A 25189-nucleotide genomic window follows, 5' to 3' on the forward strand; every position below is an offset into this window, starting at 1 on the left:
GCTGCAAGACCAATGAACCTTGTGCCAAGTGGTCTGTTGCCACCTCTGCTCTGTTTCAACATGGGTCTTTCTAGCCTACTGTTGCAGTATGGAGGGAGACATGCTCTCCCCACCTCTCCACATCACACAACTTTCAAGGTCTCTCCTTATCCTGAGGTCCTTCTGGGTATAAAACTGAATACTATTGAAAGGGCCCTCCTAATCTCACTACAATTTTGAAGGCAAATTAATTCCTTCAAGGCCTTTCAAAAATCAAAAAAGAGGGAGAGAGGGACAGAGGGCGTGGAAATCAGGGAGTCTCCAACTCCTTGGTGTTGAAGAACCTCTTATGGGATCTGGATCCCTATGGGGGATCTGGATAAAAGATCCAGCTTTTCTGCAGGGCAGGTGTCTCCTGGGCTGCAATATGGAGGGATGATAGACACTTTTAGCTGTATCTCCCAAAGGCTGATCAGTCTGTCCACACTGTGCAGACATTAAGTGTAAATCATGTACTTGGATGGGTGAAGGGGTTGGCCTACAAACACCTTGAGTTATGTGGACACATGGGAGAGCCTCCACTTCCAGGATTCAAGGCCACAGCACTGCAGACACAGCTGTGAAAATGACACTTTTGGAAGACTTGGGGTCCTCCTCTCATCTCGGAGGGCACTTCAGGGAGTAGGACTGCTCTCATCTCACACTGAGTCTCCGTTACCTTCCTTTTCACTCTGTGCTCTGTCCAGCACTGCAAAGGCTGGACTGTTTGGTCCATTTTGCTATCATTAGCCATCGTCCTTCAGCCTGCCCAAGTTGCTCCTGTCCTCTTCTCCAACAGTCTACTGGATTGGAAACTCTTTGGAACAAGAATACAGTTGCCAAATGCACTGACGTCTAAACAGCATCCCGTGGCTGCACTCAGAAATCCTAAATCAAGCAGATCCCAAACAGTAAGACTAGAGCAACATTATGATTCTGAAGCTGAAGAGAGATGTGTGGGGCTATTTTTATTCACACAATAACTTCTGGGCCTTTGGGTCCTATTTGTTGCATATCTTTAAGTTTTTTGCTTTGAACTAGAGGTCTAAAATACAGAAGCTTCATTTAAATTAATAAAATCATAATAAAATGATACCATTTTGGAAGGTGCCACCTCCAGAATGAACTCACAGCTGTTCAGTAACATGACTGCTCATCCCTTCCTAACCCCTTTGATCTTCAGAGGCACCAATGAGACAGAGTACTTCAGCTCAGTAGAAAAAGATCAAATACAACAGCCTGTGCTTCACAATGAAAAGGTGATGAGAGCAGCATAGGTGGCCATCTGCCCAGCAGAGGAATGTAGTAAATCAATGCCTGGCATTTTCTCTGGCCGCTTCATTTTCATCCAGATCTAGCACCAAGCGCTCAGTGCCTGTTCATCAGTTTCTCTTGCCTCCCAGCCCCTCTATGGCTTTCTGCCTTTCTTTGAAAGCAATTTGGACTGTTGTTACCAGATGTCAAATAGCAACAGATGCTCTGGAGTGGAGTCTATTATTATTTATCAAAGTTAATCCCCCCTAAAATTATATATTGAGGATCTACTATTATTGATCTTGGCCATTAGCCATAAAGTATTTTAATCTCTGGTTAATATAATTAACTGAACTTTTACTGTAGCACAATATACAATGCTACCAGCTAAACCACTTTTAGGCTAAGCTGTGTTTACAACAGTATGCAAAACCCTATAGCCATCACAGGCCATAAATGCTCTAGAACACATTCCCCTTTTGACCTATAACCACAACCTAGTTGCCACCAGTACGGTCACATGTAGGTACCTCTTGCACGAGACCATTCAGCACCAACTTTTCAATCACGCTCACTGCTGACCATGCAGGTATTGCAGTTTTGCTACCCTAGCAGTAAGACACGATTACAATCCTGCATTTGGCTATCAGGGAACATGCAATGCAAGCTATAAACACCAACATGCAACCCAGGCCAGTTAATTATAAAGCCCTGACTATCCCAGTCTAATAAAAACTCCACCTTTGTTAAAAGGTGGTTAAAAATATATCCCATCTTTAAATAGCCAATGGTGTCCTGTGCCCTCATTCTCACTAATACCATTGTAATTATCCTTCTAGGGATACTCAGTGTGCTTACAGCCACGGTCTGGCAACACTGCTCCAACCAGCACAGTGTCCTCCTCCATGCCACCAACACGCCTGCAAAGAAGCTGCACCATTCATCAGAAACCTGTCTCACTGAAGAGGAGGCAGTAACCTGCTTTGCTGTGACCTACGGATTTTCAGCTTTACTGCTAGAATTAGGTCACTGGCAAAGATAGCCAAGATTTTCCAAACTCGCCAGCTATTCTTGATTATTCTGTTGAGAGGTTTCCTGGCTAAGCATCATGCCTTTGAAAAGAAATGAGGAGGCATTTCAGGCTCCTGCAAGGTTTCTGCACTCAGACACCAAGAAGCAGGCATGTTCTCACCCCATAATCCTTAACTGCCTCTAAAACTGCCAGGCAGTGGGAAGAGCTCTCCAGATTGGATCTACTACCACCAAGTCCTTGCAGCCTCTCAAGGAGAAATCAAAGATGTTGCAAACCAGAAAACAGATGAATCATCAGGGATCTGCAGAGACCCTTGAAGGCCACCTGCCTGTACTGAAACTGGAAGAACCTGAGATACTAGGGAGCTTCCCACCAAGCAGCCAGCAGGTGCCCCTTGACTGCTCTCCTGGCTGCAGTGGAAAAGCTACCCAGGGTCCACAGGGTGCTATAGCAGCAAAGGCATAGATGGTCCCTCAAATCAGAGCCTCTGTTTCTTTGTAATACTACTGAAAAAGACTCTAGACTTCAGTGCCTACTAAATATAGTCAGGTTTTAAACTAGTAACACCATTAACCAGCTGAAAGAAGCAAGCACTTGCTTTCTAAGATAGATATTTGTCCATCAGTGAAAGAACAAAGGATGCTACCAGCTTGTTATTTGGGAAAACATATTTCCTGTGTTCAAAATAATAAGCGGGGAATATGCTGATATTAAGATTATATTCTGATCTGGTACTAGAAGTTATATTTGTCTTTAACATTTTTTTTTTTAAATTACACAGATAAGCTATTGCTATTAAAAGTATTTTTACTGTTCATTAAGACAGGACAAGAGTTTTCCCACCCCACACATTTATTTTCTGAAGCTATATTCCAGTTTCCCCACCTCATAGAAGAAAACCGCAATTCCTAATGAAAAAATATTCCAAGAATGTGACCATTTGGAATACTTGTTTACACAAAATCTCTTCTGCCAGAAGGAAAGCATGTGCTTTTCATCTAATACCTCTTCACACTGTCAGAAATATTTAAGGAGTTATCAAATATCTACTGTACCTTTCAGGTATAGAGGGCATGCATCTGGAACAGAGGAAGCAGTGCATGTAATTTCACCTTGTAAAATTATTTTGAATTTAACCTCAAGCTTCCCAGGAAAAATAAATTACCAGCCAAGGTCACTATGAGATGTATGTTTGGAAAAAAGCACTAGGAAGGAGAACTTAAGAGATCTATTTTTCCTATTGGATATGGATTTTTGCACACAAAGAACAGTAATACTGTATTTCAGAAGTCTAGGAATTAGCTAACATTAAGTGACAAACAGTTTTAACTGAAGTTAACTATGTAGGTTGCTCAGCAGGGGAACCTGAACAGAGAAGCACAGCTCCCAGCACTATGACAGCAGATGCGTCATGTCCTGATCTCATACATCCAGAGGTACCAGGACAAAAGAATTTTTGAAAGGAGGTACCATAGTGTGAAAACACACCTTGCTTCTGCTTAACTGGTGTGATGCGCTAACACAAACTCATTGTCAACACAGTTCTTCCAAAGAGGAGCAGGGTTTATCACCTAGAAAATTAAAACAATGTAAACTTTGGGGGGAACCCCCCCCCCCCACCACCACCACAACAACCCCCTTGTCTTGCCCTTCGCCTTTAACTACCCTTGACACCTTCCTTGCATTTTCTTTCTCTCCTCTGGGCACATGTGAAGGCCAAGAGATAGAAGAATGCTCAAACCTCAAACAGTGAAAAAGCATGGAGATGGCCACTTGGAAACCACTTCCTTGGGCAGGAAGCAATACAAAATGTATCCATAAGACATGAAAATCGCTTAACTTTTTTCAGCTCATCTACAAAACTCCTAGTGCTTCTAACAGGGCTCAAAAGTCATTATATTAAGCACAGGACATTCTACTTAGTGAACTCTTGATCAGTTGGGGAAGATCATTGTGATCACTGCCTGGGTCAGCAATGCCACAAAGGGATATAATTCTAATTCCCCCAAACCAAGAACAGCTGTAGTTGAGTAAACTAACATTTGTGGGAGGATTAGCTGCCTTACACTTGCTCACTCTGTATTCTCCCAGCAGAAAAAGGGTTAGGATCCCACCTGGGAACAAGCCAAACACTGAAAGGTTCATAGTTTGTTTTGGAAAGAAAAATAATTAAAAAAAGAAAAGAGAGGGATAGGAGCTGGAACACCCTAGTCCTCTTGTTTGGTGGAAACTGGTTTCCATTGCTCAACTATCAGGACAATATTAAGAAACAGAAATACCTGCAGTGGCACTGCACTATAATCACAATCACACCCCTCCTTCCCTGTTTTTCTGTGGTGTGTATGTCCCTCACAAGGCCTCAGGAATTTAGGCAAGATAAATTACTGCTTCATGGTCTGGTATTTTCTATACAGCATCCCATCCTGGGATCACTCCTTGTTGGTTTCAAAAATCATAGTGTTAAAAATAATAACGATGATGATAAAAAAAACAAGAAAAATAACAAAAAACAATTTTCACTGCAAACCATTCACCTGGGGAGAGGCTGAGGTGGGTTTCCTCACCAGGAGAGCCAAATGGCAGACCAGAAGCACAGACTTCTTGACTTTCCTAGTGCTGTGCTCACCAGGAGCCTGCAGAGTTTGCATGTGCTTTCAGGAAGGGCGAAGCAGCAACTGAACAGAGCTGACATTTCAACTCTCTCCACAAGCAGGAAAGGGCTGTGCAGCAGGCAAGACCTTTAAGTGAGAGTCAGGAGACCTGTCTGCAGACAGCTTGCATGACCTCAGGTAAATCTCTTGAGGAACTGAAGCACTCACTGCTCATCCACAAAATGGAGCTAATCCTAATTCCTTCAGAGAGTACCGCACAGCTAAATCCACTCTTGGTTTTCAGGTGCTCATGTAGCTCAGCAATGAAACCAGCATGTGAAGTGCCTAGTGAGTAGGAAACTTTGGGAATCTAATTCATTCAGCCTTCTCTGCTAGTTAATAACGCCCAGAGAACAAGATGGCCACATTTCTCAAAGTGGATCAATAAGCCCTCGCTGCTCCCTGCCATAAATGCAGCAAAAACTATCTGAGGTCTCCTCTTACCTCTGTCCCAAGGAATTCCCAAGATGGAATTTCAGCAAAGTTCAGTTTAGTCAGAATCACAAGATGAAAGCTGGATTGTTGTCTTTGCAATCAATCACTCATAAAACTTTTTACTTCTTCAAAACATTTAGTTTCTGATGTCCTACTGTTAATCCAATGCATCCAAAAGATTATGATTTAGGCCCCATTAAAAAAAAAAAAAAAAAGTAGCTCGGACATCACATGATTTAAAAAAAAAAATAAATAATCAAGCACACACCTACATAGGATGCTTCCCCTACTTTCTGTTTTCTTTTAAATACATACATTACACTGGCTCATACACTGGTGTTACGTGGGGAATAGAAAACACTTAACTCCAGGTGTCGGGATTTGAAAAATCACAGAATACGACCACAATCGCAGCAGAGATTACAAGAGCTGACAAGATTAATCATCTTTTTCACTTTTAACAAATGCTCCTTTAAAAAGAAAAAAATTAAAAAAAAGGAAGCCTTTAAGAAACTCATGCAATTTGCTTTCTCTGGATGGCTGAGGGGAAGCACAAGGCAGCAGCATCTACACAGGCCTGAGGGCCAGCTTGGAGGGCACATGGGAGTCCTCTACTTCTGTACAACAGCTTTGCCCTCCAACCTCTGCTAGCCATTTACAATGACTCCAACCCACAGTATAACCCCTTTCCCAACCACATGTATTTTTCTCAGCGATCACTAAGAAAAAACCCACAACTCAAACTCCAAGAGACACTCATGACTGCAGAGGGCTATTGCATGCTTTCCTGAAGTATATGACACCAGATATGAGATTTCCCCTTTTCCTCCTGTGAAATCCCTTCACTGAAACACATCCCCATATGTGCTTTTTCCAGTGAACAGCAAGCCTGTAAGCGGCTTTTCCAAGCCAAGAAAAGTTTAAAAGAGGTCACGGCACAGAGAACAGGCTCTGCGCATTTCCTAAGAGGGTCATATTACGTAGAATATCCACCAGAGACAAAGTGTTCCCATCCGGTTTCCCACTTCTTTTGGCATCAAAGTTGCTTTTCTGGGTATGTGAAGTGGCAAACACATGTATTGGGAAAAGGGAAGATGAATTCCGTCGTCCCCCCCAATTCCCTTATCTCAACCAAAATTCCTCGGCATACTTCTAGGGTCTAACAGATTGATTCTTGCTATGAAAGCTGATTACTATTATTCAGTGTTTGGGACTCTCCACACACACAGAGGCTCTCAACTTTGGATAGCTTTTTTGCTTCCCTAGAAAAATGCTGATGTAATTTTCTTATTAGTAAGATGTCAGGAAAAAAACTTTCTAGTGGTAACAACAGTTATTCAGGGCAATAAGTTGCACTGCCTCCCTGGGCAATCCTGCTGACAGAGGTTTTTAAAGCCATGCTAGATTGGCATCTGTCTGGAAAGGTTTAGATAGAGATTATCCTGCCTTGGGGCGAGGGGACAGACCAAAAGAGCGCTGCAAGCCCCTCTCAGCCCCATCTTTGACAGCTTCACGAAACACCACCTATGTGTGAAGACTGCAGTTTCTTGCCCTGCTTTAGGCACAGCACCCAAGCCAGCTGCAAGGGCAGTGTGCTGAGTCTCTGGGAAGCAAAGGGGAATTTTGCCTCTCTGAGCTACGATCCTGGTGACAGAGCAGAAGATATGCTCCAGAGCGGAAGCTGTAGCTGCTACATGCAGCTGGAAAAGAGCAGTAATGCTACATGTGTGGGAGCAGGTAGGCAAGGTAAAAGTGAGGATCTAGAGGCATCTGCAAGGCACAGTTTCCACAACCACAATGAGACAATCCCCTGCCCTGCAAAGTGGTGAGGAAAGGACAGCAACAAAGCAAACAACAGGAGGTGCTGCAGGGAAGAGGAACCCCCAACCCCAAGCCGCTGAAACCAGTTACACCCCTGTCACCCTAGCGAGCTTCTCTGTATGCAGTTATGCAGCTGCAAACATGGAAAAGAACAGCCAGCTCTGAGCAGCGCCAGGATCCAGTCTATGAGAAACACTGGAAACAAACACAGATCAAAGGGAAACACCAAGCTGTATACACAGCTGGGGCTGTCTTCCCCTGTTAAAAAGAGATGGGCACGTAGATTTTAACTGCAAGCTCTTTGTGTGTGCTTGCACGTAACTGTGTGCATCTGTGCAAATCCGAGTATTTGCCCTGCATTGGGCCTCTTGACATTACCAAAGTGTAGCTAATGACTGGTATTTTCCAAGCTGTGTGGAAGATTCCCATACAGCTGGGCAAAATCTGACTGGGCAACTCACAACTCAACCCACCCCATGGAACAAGGCCAAACAGGCGGGAAAGACAGACATGGGAGATACAAAGCAACTTCTTTTTAACCTCCTATTTCCACAATAAACCTGCTACACTGCTCCCCCTTTCAGAATAACTCATATGGAGAATTTCCCTGAGTTTTCAGAAGGAGCAGAAAGCTTCCCATCTAAGTGCTGGACTTTGGCCATGTGGAATTATAGTGAATTACCCCAAGCATTCAACAGGTTGTGCCTTTAGGTAGCATTGGAAAGTCTCTCCTGGGAGGAAAATGTGCAGGACACATAGAATCATAGAATGGTTTAGGTTGGAAGGGACCTTAAGGATCACCTAGTTCCAACCTCCCTGCCATGGGCAGGGATACCTTCCACTAGACCAGGTTGCTCAAAGCCCCATCCAGCCTGGCCTTGAACACTTCCAAGGATGGGGCCTTTGCAACTTCTCTGGGCAACCTGTTCCAGTGTCTCATCACCCTCATAGTGAAAAATTTCTTCCTAATATCTATTCCAAATCTCCCTCTTCCAGTTCGGAGCCATTACCCCTCATCCTATCATCCATCATCCATAACTTCCTGGGTGAGCTGGAGCAATCCCTCCTGCATGATCCAGCTCTGAGTGGAAAGAGCAAGGGAACACACTATAGTAGCAGATTAAATGCTGACAGCTGCTTGGTCTCAGGTCCCAAGAACACTCTTGGCTGATCAGGCTCTTCTTAAAGACTAGGGACAGCCACAGTGAGCTCCTCGGGGCTGATCTCACATCTGAATGCTCCTGTTCTGTGCCTTTTCTTTCCTGGGCTGCTCACAGGGAGAGCTACCCATACACAAATAAGCAGCAAAATCAAGTCCAGCATCAACTTCCTTTTCCTTTCCATATGTCTCCTCTGATGGGCGTGGGGCTTTCCCAGACTTCACCCTCGTAGAAGGGTCCTTGCCCTTTCTCTACAAATACATTCACTTATTCACATTAAGAGCAACATTCATCAAATTCCCTCCTTTCGTTGTTGCGTTATTCCCTGTACTGGACAGTAATCTGTTCAGTATAGGAACCCTTGGCACTGCTATCCAAATGACCAAGCACAACTACAGCACTGCAGACACAAGCAGGGGGAGCAACAATTGCCCAAGGAGCAAGTATTCATTTGAGAGTCATTAAGAGCTGTGCTTCTAAATGATTCAGATGCTTTTAGATATTCCACCCTAGCTCAGCAACCAGCCAACTCAGAGATAGCAGCCTTGCACTTGACTTCATAAGCATGACTAAGTTTTGTGCAGCTGTTTACTACCTACCACGATAAAAACCACACCCTTATCATACGAACCGTTATCAGCCTGGACCATGCGTGAACCCACTGATACGATTCACAGAGTCTATTTCTATGAAAGTAACACTGCATTTCAAGCTCACGTCCTGTTTCCACTGGAGGTTTCAGTGCGTAAGCTTTTTTCCTATCTATTTCTGTTATGACTTCTTCAGCCCCTTCTGGGCAGAAACCCTTGTACAGGCAGACAGTTACAAGATCACTACGCAACTGCTACATCCCCTTTCCTGCCTCACCTTCTATGAGCTGAACGTGCTCATTTGCAGAATCTCCCATTCAGGACAATCCCTTCTTCACCTTGAGTCCTAAGGTACTCTACTTTAACTCCCAGACAAAAAAAGTAAGAGCAAAAAGCATCCGTCCTTTGCATCAGCTTTTCATTTTTCCCTAAATAAGTCATGTTGCCTTATGAATGCACTCTCAAAGGTAAATAATTAACAGGCAAGAGGGACAGAAAATCTTATTACACAGCTAATGAGAAGCGATGCTCAGGCAGCAGTGTACGCATGAAGGATACCTTCAAAAGACAGCCCTTAATTTTTTTAATGGAACATTGGGCAGAAGACCTGACTCATCCCATCGCTCTGGGATCCAGGGATTCCTCAGTGCTCCTCCAGACTCAGAGAAACCCAAAACCTTTATATGAGATTCAGCCTGCATCTGATAGACTCAAGTACGTACCACCTTTGAAAAAGGGGATACTCTAATTTTGCAAAGGCACTGTAAGGATTTTCCAAAGAGCACACACACAGTGCTATGCAGAGATGATCAGTATTTCTACACAAATTCAAGCTCTCAAGACACACAGAAAGACAGGCAGATAGATGACACCATCTACCACTATGTCCTGCCATGGCCATGACTTAGCCCTGTCCATGTTACCTGATGGTTTTATGGGAGGAGAATTCCTGACCCTTGGTTGCACACTGCCCATTTAATTGTTTTATGGTTGTCATGTGCATCGTTTGGGAAGAAACCTGCCTGGTCTGTTTGCCCACAGCTATGCAAACCGCTTGGGGTGACCAGCGCCATTTGCAGCCAGGCAACAACCACAGCAACTGCAAGATGAAGCCCTTTGCTTTCATTTCCCAGAAAAGGCTACGAACACCTGTTACACACTTGCATTACCCATCACAGCACCCAAAACTAAAGGGTGCTAAGACCATACTGCACCAAGCCCTGCTAGCCACCCACAGCAGCAAAGGGACCTTCACTGTATGACCCTCTCCACTTTTCAGATGGGAGAAGGTGCGAGGGCAGCAAGAAAGTATCATGCGGCACCTCCTGGCCCTGGGCAACACTGACAGGGAGGACACTAAGGGGGACACAAGTAGTGAGGATGAAGTTTTGAAGGAAGCAGAGGTGGGACAGGCAAACTTTTGTGAAGGAGAGGAAAAGCAAGCAACTGACTGGAGATGTGGATAGATGCAAATTTGTTCCCACATGCCCATTACTCCAGACAATGGATCTATGAGTTTCTGCTCCTCACCTGTTAAATGGGGGTGTCTGACTCTTCCCCCCCCTCCCCACCCCAGCATATCATAAGGTTATAGGTTCTCAAAGTTGTGATACTTTGGTAAAAATGGGCCACACACAGAAAGAAGAATGAGAAAGTTTCTTGCCTACATTTCCTATCCCACACTGAATTTCCTTTGGTTATCACAAGTCTGCATGGGCTATGTTGCTATAGTACACTCAACACACATACCAGATATAGATATAGATCAGCAGACACAACTCCAACTTCTGCCCCAAGAGTAGAAATTCCCGAAACTTGTAGTTAACAGGTAATGGGTCTCAAAATTATATTCCTATTACCTCATCTAAGGCAGAAACTCACCAAGTGGCTTTTAGCTAGTAATGCTTTCAGGCCCATGAGCAATGTTAGTGACTTGAACAAGAAAAGTGGCTGCATCAGAATTTCTGGCTGTTGGCACTTCAAACAGCACCCCAGGAAAAAAAAAGACAAAAAAAAAAAAAGCACCTGCAAATTCTCCAGAGACGCCTTTGGGAGAGATGTGGCAAGTATAGAGCCCCGACATGACTGAAAACTGAGCCAGGAAAGCTGAATGCTTGACTTCCTACCTGGGACCAGATTCTTCCCCAATCCAAGCTCACTGATTACAGAGGAGATTCGCCCAGTCATTATTTTTCTCAGACAGCCATAAACATACAGAACTGGAGCATGTTCAGCCTGAAAGAAAACTGTAGCAACACAAGTAGAAATTCGAGGATGCAAGTTCAGGAAGAGATTCAAGAACCAAAGCTGGCAATGATGCACTCCAAATCAGATACCATCTAAGTACATAGGACTGCTTTCATTACACATCCACAGCAGCTACCAGACCCCTTCCTGGCTCCCTGAAAGCAGTAAATAACCAGTAACATACCCTTTGATACCTCTTCTATTCAGTACTCTGGAAATCTTAAGTACGGGATGCTGAACGAAGAACTCAGCCAGTAAGTGGGGAGACCTGACTGCAGAGCATGTTTCTTTCTAAGATGGGTGTCTCCTCTAAACTCTCCCCTCTGGCAGGCAAGATGACGAAAGGATTCTCAGCATCAGACCATTATGGTAAGGCCAAGCAGATTGTGCTGACAGTTCTTTCCACGCTATGGGAGGAAAACACATCAGAAAGCATCCCTAAAACACATCTCATTTGAGAAGGTCTTTGTAATAAATATCTGCTTCTGAAATCTGGCTTATAGCAGTGATTTTATTGTGCAACATCACTGAAACAAAAAATTCTGCTTTGCGACAGTTTATCCAAAATAGTAGTATTGTTCTTTTTCCTTCTTTTTTCTCCAGCAGCTATTGGATTCATAAGGGAGGTATAGAGATCTGGGAGCAGAAAGGAAGGCAGGCATGCATTCATTCTTCACTGCATCACTCTCAATATGATTTTTTTTTTTTTATTCAAACTAGAAATTCCAATATGAGCAGTACTAAAGGACTTCCAATAAGATGAGGATCATTTTGTTTCCTTCAAATTTTGGCATGGAGACTAACTGTCCCTTTTCAGCAGCTTTAGTCAGAGTTCAAAATGTTCTGCTGCCCAGCCAATGTGAAACAAAGCTTTTGCAGACTTTTGATTGTAACAACTGAATCAAAATGCTGCTTCTGCACAAGGAGGCACTTCTCATGAACAAGTGTGGTGGTCAGCCAAAGAGACCGATCCCAGTTTTACAGCATCTGACCAACGAGTTCCCAGAGCAATGCAAAGAAACAACTGCAATACAGCAAAAGGAAGACTGATGCTAGATGACAATGAAAGAGCCTAAATGTATCCAAAAGGAATCTCTCTCCAATAGCCTTACTCCACAAACTACAGACTTTGCTCTCTCCAGGTTGAGCAAAAACAGCAGTGTAATAAGTTATCCAGCTCTCCAAAACTAGAGGAACATGCTTCAGCTCTGCTGAAAATTCTTAGTTCCAGCTGAAAATGGAAGTATCTGTCATCCAAGTGACAGAGTTGAAGACAGCTGGCTACCCCCAGACCTTGTTCCATACTGGCCACAGAGACAGGAGGGTTTAGCTATAGTTCCCACCAGGAGCAAGTTGGATCAGTGCACGGTCTGACCTTTGGATGTGTCAAAGAAAGATGCATGCTCAGCTGTGTTGGACATGGTTTGACTGCTGCAGGGAACTACACAGGTTCCAAGTTTTATTAATGAGGAAAACAATATGTACTGTCAATGTTTGCTACATGAAATTAACATGAAAACAAAGCCCACTTCAGAGAACAAATGAAATTTACTGGATTAATTTCTTGTTCCTGCTCTCCTGATAAATAGCACTGAACTCAACACCACATTGATTAGTTGCTTCAAGACAAACACTGATCTGATTGCCTTGGCAAGTATATATAGCACTACAGAAGCACAATCATCCATGTCTATCCAGAGTAGGAAGGATACTTTCATTTCCCTTCCCTCTATCTTTCCCAGCATAGACAGCATGTCTGCACTGTTTAAATGCCCTGTGTTAAATGCTTTCCCCTCCTCTTCTCTTGCATTTTGCTAACAGACACACTCAAACCCCTTTTCTAGAGAAACAGAACTGAACTGTGCAATTGCTGCAGAGCCTCAGAAGGCCCCACATTTCAGTGCAAGCTGACCCAGGTCATGGTTTTCTCCTAAACATTCAGTAGGGTTTTTCCTTTATCTCATATATGCAATCTAGCATAACAGGCAGCTCTGCGTGAGAAACTGTTTTGGAGAAACACTCTGCAATAAACAGTCTCTCACGTTAAAGAGAGAATGGGTGGGGAATCACAGAAGATAGATGGGGGATCCTTGCAAGAGTCAGAAAGGCTAAAAAAACACAGTACTCATTGCTATGTGTTTGTTGTCTTCACTTGTTTCTGATCATCTCAAAAGATATCAGAGAGAAAGGATCTTACATCACTTCATTTTGTGCTTTTATACTAAACACAACTCTTTAGCAGCTTGGTTTAGAAGTTTTGTCTCCTTTAGACTTTCACGTAATTTTCAGAGTTGGAAGGGACCTCTAGAGATCATCTAGTCCAACTCCCTGCTAAAGCAGGATTGCCTAGAGCACATTACTCAGGACTGCATCCAGGCGGGTCTTGAAAATCTCCAGAGAAGGGGACTCCACCACCTCCCTGGGCAGCCTGTGCCACTGCTCTGTCACCCTCACCGTAAAGAAGTGTTTCCATGTATTTGAACGGAACTTCCTGTGTTCTAACTTGTGCCCATTACCCCTTGTCCTGTCACTTGGAACCATTGAAAAGAGCCTGGCTCCATCCTCCTTCAACCCACCCTTTAGATACTTGTATGCCATAATAAGGTCTCCCCTCAGCCTTCTCTTCTCCAGGCTAAAGAGTCCCAGCTCTCTCAGCTTTTCCTTATAAGAGAGATGCTCCAATCCCTTAATCATGTTAGTTGCCCTTCGCTGGACTCGCTCCAGCAGTTCGCTGTCCCTCATGAACTGGGGAGCCCAAAACTGGACACAGTATTCCAGTTGTGGCCTCACCAGTGCAGAGTAGAGGGGGAGAATGACCTCCCTCGACCTACTGGCCACACTCTTCCCTATGCAGCCCAGGATTCCATTGGCCTTTTTGGCAACAAGGGCACATTGCTGGGCCATGGATAATTTACTGTCGCCCACGACCCCCACATCCTTCTCCTCCGAGTTACTTCCCAGCAGGTCCACCCCTAACCTATACTGGTGCCTAGCATTCTTCCTCCCCAGGTGAAGGACCTGGCACTTGCAGGACCTTGGACTTTGTCCTTTTTCATTTTAAACAAGGTATTTTTGCAGAGCCACAAATTCTGTGAGAACTTCAGAAAATTCTAATTTCAGTGATCCTCCCAAGGTCTCTTTCCGTCCTTGGACCTATCTTTTGTTTGAACTACATTACTGTTACCATAAGAAAAATCTGCCCTAATAACTCATTCTTTACCCAATTACTCAGCTTTGTTTTCCTTCTGCTGTACTACAAAGCATCCGTTTGGTTTTGGTGATGATTGAATCTAGGATATACAGGAAAAACATATATATTTTTTTTAAATCTGATCAACAGCTTTACAAACATCTTTCTTGTTCTGTCAGGACACGTAACTTTTCTGCCAGACACCACCACCATGTCGGTCTACCAGAACTGCCACTTCACAGAGTGGCAGGAAAGTCATCTCAGTGCCCTGAACCTTCTCTTAATACCGCACTGACCACATCCTTCCAAAACTGGTGTGTGTCTAAAACGTTCACAGACAACAGTTAATTCTGCTATCTATATAACACACATCACTTTACAATTCAGGCATAAGTTTTTACTATCCTTTTTTGAGAAAATACTACACTAGCAAAGTTCATTTTTCAGTCACTTGCTTTATCACGTTTTCTTTTAGAAATTTTGCTTACGAATCAGTTTTTTGGTAGGTGTGTTAAAGGACTAAAAAGTATTGTTTTAGTTATGCCTTGCAGCAGATGAGAAGCAGAATACTGGTTTCTTGTTTAAATGCAAGCTATGACTCATCCCAGGCAGAGATAAACTGAAACACATACCCATTAAATAAAAAACACAAACAATTTTCCAACATGAGGATTAATGACAGATAATAACTATAAATTAACTTTAATCTTTTATAAATCAAACAAAGCCCCTCATATAAATGTCACTGCAGTATCTTCAGTTAAAAAAAACAACAACAAACCACCAAATCAAAGCAGAGAGAGAAGTCACTTAAATATTAACTGTAATATTTGGTACCAGATCAAACAGTTCCTTAGCAGAACCACTGGATTGTTCATGAAATATTTCAAGACTAAGAAAAGGAGTAGAGCTTAAAACATTGCTTTAATTTTTAAATATATTTTTAGTTACTTTTCAACATCAAAGGGGTACAAGATTCTTAATCCTGATGCACTGAAAAATCATCAGCTCTGCAATACTGAGTCCAAGTTAAATCACATATTCAAAAAGGAGGAGGAGAGCATTTTGTTTTTCTACTATTCTCTTGCTACTGCTTGAAAGAAACTGTGTAATTGCTGAATGGGTTAAAACAAAATTTAAGTGAACATAAGAAGGCTGCTATTCGCAGACAAGAGGGGAAAAAACAGAGTCAGAGATCTAATAGTGGACAATTTTGAAAATTATAGTGTGTGTCAATAATGGAGATAACCGTGAGATTCAAAAGGAATAATCTCAAATAATAGGGAAAATGAGCACCTGCCAGCCACAAAGCCATTAGTATCAGGGCTTTTATCTTTGCAACAGTTAAGTCTGTAGACACTGACAAACTTAACGACACAGGAAATAAAACATGGTGAAAATCTAACCAGGAAGCTATCCCCTTCACTCAGAAAACACTGCCGTGGTGTTTGAAAATAAATGCTTCCAGTATGAAACTCACCGTCCAAACCGTTGGTAACAAACACTGCAAACCCAGCAGAGCCACTATAGGGTCTAGCTGGGTTTTCAGATGCGTGTAGCTGATCAGGCCATAGCATCTGCATTGAGGGACAGACAATCCCAAACTAGAAGCAACAGGGGCCTGACCAAAGGTCCCAGATATAGGAGTTTGCCTGTACAGACCACACAATGTGATCAAATGTGTGCCCTTCCCAGAAGGATGAAAACCAAGGGCTTGTAAAACCATGTCTGAGACACAGATCTTGAATACAGTGCCTCAGGAATGGGAAGCCCTGGAGGAAAGACCTTGCTGAGAAGGCTGATGGTTTGGAGTCTTCAACCTGCAGCAGGTGGGGACTAGGGAGCATAACTGAGACAGCAGGAGAGGAAGAGAGAGATATTACATCAACTGGGAAGGAGAACACAAATTCTGTAGCAAGCAAACAGCTTGTCAACATTCAGAAAAAGGTGGCATAAGGGGAAGCACAGGAAATAATACTCCTCTCACTAGTAACATATATAAAAAAGAGCTGGACAGTAGTCAAACCTCATGATATCCCCACCCCAGGTAGTATTACTGTCCCCAGTTAAAGACAAGGAATCAAGGCAGAAACTTCCTCAACTCATACACATAGCTGGTATCAGGCATATTCTCAACCCATTAATACTCGCCAGTCCTTAGCTGGACAGTAAGTACGTAATGCTAGATGTGGAGATCTCACTCACAGAGAGTTTGAAGCTTCACGGCCTGCCCCACAAGCCTGAGGGTAGAAAAAGATGGTTGCATATCCGTGCAAACTTGGCCAATGTGAGAGGACCAGGCTGGTACAGGGAAAGACAGAGACAGCTCTGCTCTAAAGCTGTACTGAGAGCAAGCAGCATTTGCAGTAACAATTAGATATGCAAATAACCACACTGAAAATTAGTGACGGTTTACTGTTGTCATGGAGAAAAAAAAAGTACCCTCCATTCCGGGTCAGACCAAAGTACTGCATTTTCTTTTCCTTATTGGTAAATAAAACTATAGAGAGCACTGGAAAACCCAGGAACCAACACTTCTCAACACAGCTCAACCTGAGACTGGAAAGGTTGAGACCCGAGGAGCAATGTAACCCCAAAAAAACCTCCCTGCACCACCCCAGAAAGGCAGGACCATGACAACTCTGTAGACCCTCAAAACTACCAGGACGCAGAAGCACAGCCTGGAAGAAAACACCCACCCCATGCAAAGACCAAGCTGCTTCCCAGCACTGCTGCTGCTGGGGGAGGCAGACACGGGGAAGCCAAGGGCAACATGATGCACGAGGTACTCAGCTCTGATTCCCTTGAAGCTATACAGGAAGACCTTTTCTGAATGGAAATACACATTTGGCTTGAAGCCTCGGTGTATCTTTGGCCATACTTACATTCCTCCCATCCCTTGCTAAATGATGGCTGCTAGGAGGGAAGAGGAGGCAATCAACCTATTTAGACTCAGCTTTCCCACCCTGGGGGTTTCTTCATAGAACCAGCTGGCCAGAGGACTGCCTTTGTTCCAGCAGCCACAAAAAAATCATACACCCCCTCTCAGCCCTCCTAAAATCCCACAGAAGAGCCAAGATAAGTTTATAATGGGAACACTGACACAACCTTAACTATAGCATCCTGAATGGAAGGCGATAATCTGATCTGTGTGTGAACTAGCTCCTCTTGTCTCAATGGTATTTATCTTACTTTAACTCCTGTTACAAAAGGGTTGAGTCATAGCAGAGCTAGCCAAGTAACAAAACTGCAAGGCTTGCTAAAATTTCAGATTCAAGGATAAACAGGCGCAATCCTAAAACAGGTTAGAAGAGAGAGTCTCCACAGGAGCATGGGTAGCCAGACCTCTAAGCCTCTGGACAATGGTATTTTCTTCTGCGTTGCAGAGATTATCACAGCCCAGCACAGGGGTGGGAGGGAGAGAGTGTATAGCACAGGGCTTTGCCCTTGGGTTCGTGGTAACATGTATTACCCAGTGCCCAAGAAACCTGATCCCGTAGCAACCTCATGTATGGAAAGTGCCCCAATCAGATTTCACTGTGTCAGGAGAAGAACAGTATTTACTCTGCATACAGATTAGTCACAAAACTGGGTCACTTCATGCTTTTCAGAGAGAGAAAAAAACAACCAAAACCGAGGCTTCTTTTTCAGATTTTTTTGTGTTTTACCCCCTGACTTTTAAAACTACATGATGCAGTGTGGTCATTCACAGCTGTCTAAGCTGATCAAACAGCATCTGCATGTGTAAGGTTAAAGCACACTGCACTCACTAGGCTTGCATTTCTTAGAATTCAGCTCATTAGCTACTTACCGGTTCTTTTCTAGTTCATTGTGCGTAGACCTGGAAGATAAACAAAAATTTGGATTAGCCACCTTTGACCTCTTGGCACCAAAGTTCAATCATTGCAAGCTGTACACATCCCAAGTGGCATATTGCAGTGTAAAGCAAACCAACTACCTACATTAAAATCTACAGCTATAACTTCAGCTCCCTGCCAATAAGAGATTCCTCCCCTCTTAAGTCTGTATTTACCTGCTATGTGCAAAGCTGGCACTCTTACTGGTGCTACAGAAAATGTTCCGTGGAGACTTAAATGCACACAAAATCTCAGAGAGGCAACGATTAAAACAGGGGACCAGAGTCAGCCATTTCCAGACTACTTCTGGCTCTGCCACCAACTCAGTACAGGACTGCAGTTACATTTCTTTGTGCTTTATTTTATCCATCCACCCTATAAAAATATTGGTATAATCTGCTAACACAGGAACTCATGGAGTATTAATTCATGCGCATCAAATACATGGGAACCTTCCAGCAGAATTGGCTCTGTAAGGACAACCCCTGCAGGCCTTCAGTAGTCACATGCTAGATTTAGCAAACTTAGTAGAACTCCAGATATGGCCAGCATTCGGGCACGAAACGGGATGGCCAGTACTGCCATGTTTGCAAACATCAGCGGCACTGAGTAGCACTTTCAGGATGCCTGGAAACCCCTCAGGGATTGAAACAGCACTGCCACAGCGCTAGCTTGCAGCGAAGCAAGTGACCCATAGTGGCACTGTGACCACTTGAAAAGGAGGGGGCTTTGTCTTTATACCTGCCTGCCACGCCAAGCATGCTGCCAGCACTCCCTAATTTAGAGCTTGCAGCCTGAAAATGAGACAACTAGAAACAAAAGGGAAGCGGGCAAGTTCATTCTCCTGGTCTCTGTGATGACAGCACGAGTGGCAAAAAAAGCTTAAATCCTTGCAGGATTTCTAATCTAACGATGTTATTAGTAACCCAGGTAAGGTTGTTGAGGATTATTTCAAAAGGATAGCCATTTATCCAACATTTCTCTTTAACAGAAGGTCACCTTAAAATAAGAGTAAAAGGAGCCCAAGAGCTTAATAAAAAGGATCTATTTTCTGTAATTTGGCATCACATTTCTTCCGGAGCTCTGAGAAGATTATCCTCTATCCCCCATCTGGAGAATCCCACAGAGAATTCTACAATTAGGGAACTGAATGAAGGATGTGCTCCAAGGGAAACCCTGTCATAATTAAATGCTTCTCCAAAAAAAGGGAGGAGGAGCATTTAACAGGTGTTAGAACCTCACTGAAGATGACGAATAAACCACAGACCTCTGCAAAAAACAAGGTAAGTAAGTCTTAGCTAGCCATGGCTGAGAGCTGCAGGTGGCCAGAGGAAAAACAAAACCTTACTGTGCAAGATACCTTGCACTGCAGGATATGGGATATCCTAAAGGCAAGGTATGCTATAGCCAAACTCCTAAAATGGAGGAAACTCCCAAAGCAAACCCTTTCCTCCCAAAAAGAGAGGATCCTTTAAGTCTGGTTCCCAGGAATCAGAGACATGAACGTAATACTTAGTCCAGAAAATCTCTCAAATCAAACCCACATCCCCCACGGAGTCTAAACCAGAAAAATCCATTTGTCTAGGCAACTTGGATGAAAATTAAGCTACCACCAGGGCTGAGCTGAGGCCCTTTAAAACCACTGCCCGTATGTTCTTTGGAACATGCTCATTGTTCTTATTTACTGTATGTTTCTGCAGGAGACTTTGCACTCTTCTTGGCTATGACATTAGCAGTTATAAAGCCAGAGATATGCAATGGCTTGAATTCCTATATTATATTGAGCCAATTATCAAGGCCAGCACTGAAAGAACAAAGTTTGGCCCACTGCTGTGAACAAAATTAAAACAGCAGGTTCTCCCTACTCCTCTCACACAGGAGACTCTTTATTACCTATCTGCCTTCTGATGAACAAGACAACTGAGAGGGGTCACAGGCTTTTCACCAAGTCAGGAAATTTATGCTTTGACTTTTAACCATATCAGTGGCACGGATAAAAACAAACACCAGCCTTCCCCCCCAACACTCTCCCACTAAAGCTGAATGCAAAAGAAAGAATCTCAGCAACACTGAATGAATCCTACAGGAATATAACTTCTTTTACCTGCCTATGCTTTGCTTAGTCTTACTGGGGACTTTTGGAAAAGTTTTTTTTCTTTTAATCTAAATTTAGGAAAAGAAACACCCAGCACCACTCCCCACTACCACCATTCACTAAGTCTTATTTTCTGTGCCAGTTTCTCTTTGCTTGGACAACAGATACAGAAAAAAAAACCCCTCTCTCTTCTGTTCATAATTCATTTCATTTTCTGTAGCGCCTGATCTAGAGATTAATTTTCTCCCCTCATCTTTGGGCTGCACATGTTACTAAGATTTATTTGGAGTTAAACAAGGACAGTGCTGCCAGTGAAGTGGAAAAAAAGTACAGGAACCTCTATTGATACTACATTCAGAAAAAAAAAATCTTTTAAATAGGTAGAGAAACAAATGTAACTGGACCTCTTTAAGGAAGCTGGTCTTATCAACTGAGAACCTAGACAGTATCACCAGACTGAAATCAAAACTCCATCCTTGTATGCCATTGCCAGCTTTTTAATGGGTACAGGATGAACACCACAGCTGTAAACTATTGCAGCACTCAGGGAACATTTCAGGGTTACTTGTAACACACTGCATTTACACAGGCAAGGAACTGGTGCATTCTATGTGACGGTGCTTTGCTGCTGTTGATAGTCACAGCCTGTGTCACCCAGTGAAATAAGGACACTGTGCTGAGCATGGACCACAAACCAGAGAAGCTCACATCCCTACTGTTAGACCAACAGGGCAAGAAGGACCTTGCCCCCACCTACAAAGCTGAAACCACAGCCAAGCGGGTACAGACATGTTCAGAGAGGAAAACAAAAGCCCAAGTACATGTACCAGCACTCCTCAAAACCTCAGCTGCAATGTAAAAGTAGCTCAAGCACAAACTGTCTGCGGGGTTCTCATTTACAAGTCAGGTTTCTATAGCAGTCAGTTCTTTAACAATAAACTTAAAACATCCAAACTGATAACTACCCCTAAAAACTGAAGGAATGTTATATAAGGAGGAGGATCCTGCTGACTACATTTTGAAAACAGCTTGGGAAAAGATCAAGAAAGAGTTTTAGAAGCTTAACATAAGGAAGCCAAGCAAATAACAACAAAAAACAGCAGAGCAGTCCCCATCACAATTTTGCACAACAAAAAGCTGGAAGAGGAGAAAGTTAAGTTTATACCTCTTTACCCAAGATACCTGAAACTGCATACAAAATAGGAAGAAACAGGGAAGCAGCAATTGTCAGTCACTCTAATTTAAGATCAGATGCAACAACCTTTTTACGCCAGTTACGATGATTCTGCCTGAAACCTTACTATCCAACACTGTAACAAGGTGTTCCCGAAACATTAAGCTACACTGAATTCTCCCAGTGAAGAAGATACTGTAGATAATTTACTACTTTTTCCCATTTTCTTGATTTAAATAAAACCCCTGCCACCATGGTAGAGGCAGCCAAACTTGCCCTGAGCACAGGTAAGCCAACAAAACAAACTGCGTCAGGGAGGAACAATCTCTAAAGAGCACTGAATTCATTTGTCACTGGGTTTTTTACTGTAATTAAAATCACAAAGCTGCCACATGACATTAAACACAGCTGACCTTTCTGGTTTACACGTTTAATATTGATAAATAGCCCAACAAATGCATTTTCAGCAAATCTGCATTTTGGTTTGGCTTCCTAGTGAGCTAACTATTTTCTAGTGGGAAAACACAGCACTTGAGAGTCCTTGTCCTACGTGATACACTTGTAGCATTTAAACCCAATGACTGTCATCTCCTTGCAACTGGTCACGCTCCTGTCTGTATCTGGCACCAGCTCTTGGCTCCAGGGGAGCCTGGGACTCCAAGATTTCCATCTGCATTCCAAGAGAGACACCAGTGGCTCAGGAGATGCTGCTGGCCATAACTACTACCAGGTAAAGGGGGCAGGAGGAATAGAAATCACCTCTTCCAGTACATACCCTTAATACCAACACAGAGCCAGTGCTTCTCCTCCAAAGTCACTCACCCCACTCTGCTTTAGCAAGAGATTAATCAGGAAAGAAACATTCCATCAGCTTGTGCAAACTAAGGCATAGTTACCCAAATCATGTTTACCAGAACAGCAGGAACATCCATCCACAGACCAGACAAACCACTTACTGCCTTACTTCATTCAGGTTCAGCCACCTCTGCTGCTTATGCATCATCACACCACATACAATCTCATTCTTCCTCATTTTATAGACCTTTCCCACCTTCTGGGTCTGTTGACACCCATTCATGTGGCCACCAAATTCCCCTGCAGGAAATGCCTTCTTCCATTCCCCAAGCCAAGATCAACCACCCTTCTGGAACCAGTGAACTACATCACTGCTGTCTCTTTTATGCAAGTTCTCCCTCAGAAATTACTCCCATTGGAAACAGCCAAGTGACAAAACAAAGCAAATGAAAAGGAAGGGTGATCAACAATTTTTTTTTCAATTTTAAATCCACCTGTGTCCACAAAACAAAACTTACTGGCTGAAGAACCCCGGTATTTTGCCAGGGGTTCAACTAGCAGTTTCAACTAACAGCTCAACACTGTAAGTAGTCTATGAAACCAACTGCACAAGCCATAGTCAGGGAAGCTTATGGAGAAGCTCCACCGTAGCAGTGGGGTGAGGGTTTCAGCCCAATGGCTGAAACATGATAGCTGCACAAGACTAAGACACATGATAGCTGCACAAGACTGAAAACTCCCTGCCCAGATGGAGATGCTCAAGGGCTGAGTTTCTAAGGCAGTTGTGAACCCACCTCACCTCTGGGAGACCCAGGACCCTGGCTCTGAGAGGGCTGCACAGCAGCCTCATGAACACAGCAGCTTATGTTACTCAATGCTGCCAAGAGCTCCCTGGAGAGGAGTGGGATGCAGCTGAACAGGAGATAGCATAGCTGGAGCAGAAGTCCTTCTGCTGCCATCCTTATGCCCTTTGCAAGTACCAGCCTCAAGTCCAACAAGAGCTTCACCTCAGCCTTACACATCAGCAAATCTAACAAAACATTTCCTTCCAAGCAATACTAGAGCCAAAAGTTATCTTGGCCCTTACTATCCCATGATCCCCCTACACTGTCTGGCCTTGAGGTCCAGAATAAATGCTTCTGCATGAGGAGCTGAAGTGAGGAGACAGAACAGACTGTTTCACCTTCTTGCTGACGTCAGTGGAGATGCACCAGATTAGCCAGAGTTTGGGGCCAGGTTAGTTTTTCTGTCACTCTTAGATGGACATGGTATCAGATTCCTCCCAAGGCTCTGATCAAAGCTATTTTCCCAGGATTGAGCCAGACCCTTTCCAAAGTTCGCATTCTCTGTCTCCAACAGAGAAAGGGACAGAGCCGTACTGGCATCTGTTTGTGTTTATTCATCTTTGGAAAAGGAGAAATGGCCCCACAGTCTCTTTCGAGCTCAACAGGGGTAAGAGAGCTCCTTCGTGCAGTTCACAACTGTAGAAAGTTACCTACCCCTGGGTTTCTACACAGTATCCCAAAAGCCTCCTGCAACACTCAGTCAGAAACAACTTTAAAAGGTATGATGCACACATCCCTTGAAGAAGTAAATGTCTTCAAAGCCACCTACAATATTTATACAGCCCCTCTCAGTTTGGTGCCTGCTCCTCATAATCATTATTTCTGTTTGCAATGCTTCAGAAATTAACTCTTCCCTAACACTGTCTATGCAGGGGGAACATCACCAACACACAGAAATTCTAAATTATTTTCCCAAGGTCACAATGGCAGAGCAGGGTATCTTACTTGGGTTCCCTGAACCCCAGGATAAGGCACACATCGGTGGGTTGCTGTTCTCAGGCTCCCCAGATTGGCATCTAACAAGGACATTTGTGCCATCTGGTTCTTGGGTCAAAGACAAAAAAAATGACATAATCTTGTAGGCTGCAAGTGGGTAAAAGGGAGAAAAAACCCAAAACCACGAAAACCAACAAACCAGCCCAAACCTAACCCAGCCCTCATGTCTTGCCCACTGTCTGCCAAGTGAGCCTACCCTCCTCTCAGACACCACTGTATGAGGTGCCAGAGAAGACTCTAAGCTGGGAGCCAAGAGCAAAGCAGTATTTTATCAATAAAACTCATCCAATAGACACATAGGGCACAACCCTCACACGGGGAAGGAACTGCAAACACAATCCCAAACAAAGCACGCTGTTCTGTTGGCACATATTCTGCTTTTTCAGCACAAGGGAGGAAAGAGCAGGAAGACAGCTCTTCCCTGCTGAGCACCATGAGTCTCTTCCAGTCCTGGAGCTGAGCTCCCCAAAACCAGAGGAACACCCTGATAAGCAGCACAAGGTAGCACCCTGCAGCGGAAGGATTTTCCAAGCCAGGCCACAGAACAGCAAGAATGTTGTTTTGTGTTCACTGCTGCAATCTGGGGCCAGCAAAGTAGTCCCCAGCTGGCTTCCGTCCCCACTCTACAGGCTGGGAGGAAGTGTGCTGGCGTGAGCCTTCTCCTGTACCACCTGAGACCCTATGTGCAGAGGCTGGTCCTAGCCCTAATTGCCAAGCGAAAACTGCCCCATCTCATATACTCCCTCATACAGGGCCCTGCATGGCCAAGAGGAACTGGGTTTGCTGAACAAGCAGCTATTCAATATTTTGTTTTCTCCTCATTGTTCAAGGAGTGGCCTCAAGCCAAGCCCTGCTCTGAATACAGAACCGGTGGTTTCCTTACAGTCTTTTCGACAGGCTCACCAAGAGCAGCAACTAGGCAGTTTGCAAGCATGTTTACTGTCAAGCATCCTCGCTTATCAAATTGGAAGCTAAGAAACACGGAAATCGGAGTTGCAGCTTCTCGCCCCTTTGGGTGCCTCTATGAA

At 43.8% G+C, this 25189-nt stretch overlaps 1 protein-coding gene across 2 annotated transcripts in view; it reads right to left on the minus strand.

The window, feature by feature from the left end:
• The window catches only part of MXI1 (MAX interactor 1, dimerization protein), a gene marked incomplete at its 5' end in the record, with an annotated part of 58174 nt that overhangs the window by 12325 nt on the left and 20660 nt on the right, over positions 1-25189 (minus strand). For both annotated transcript variants that reach the window (XM_082486385.1, XM_082486386.1), the window contains one exon: positions 18211-18240. In XM_082486385.1, the coding sequence (XP_082342511.1) occupies positions 18211-18240 (30 nt within the window). The remainder of the gene's footprint in view (positions 1-18210; positions 18241-25189) is intronic.

This window comes from Vanellus vanellus, assembly GCF_965231255.1.
Source record: "Vanellus vanellus genome assembly, chromosome: 7".
Lineage (NCBI taxonomy): Eukaryota > Metazoa > Chordata > Aves > Charadriiformes > Charadriidae > Vanellus > Vanellus vanellus.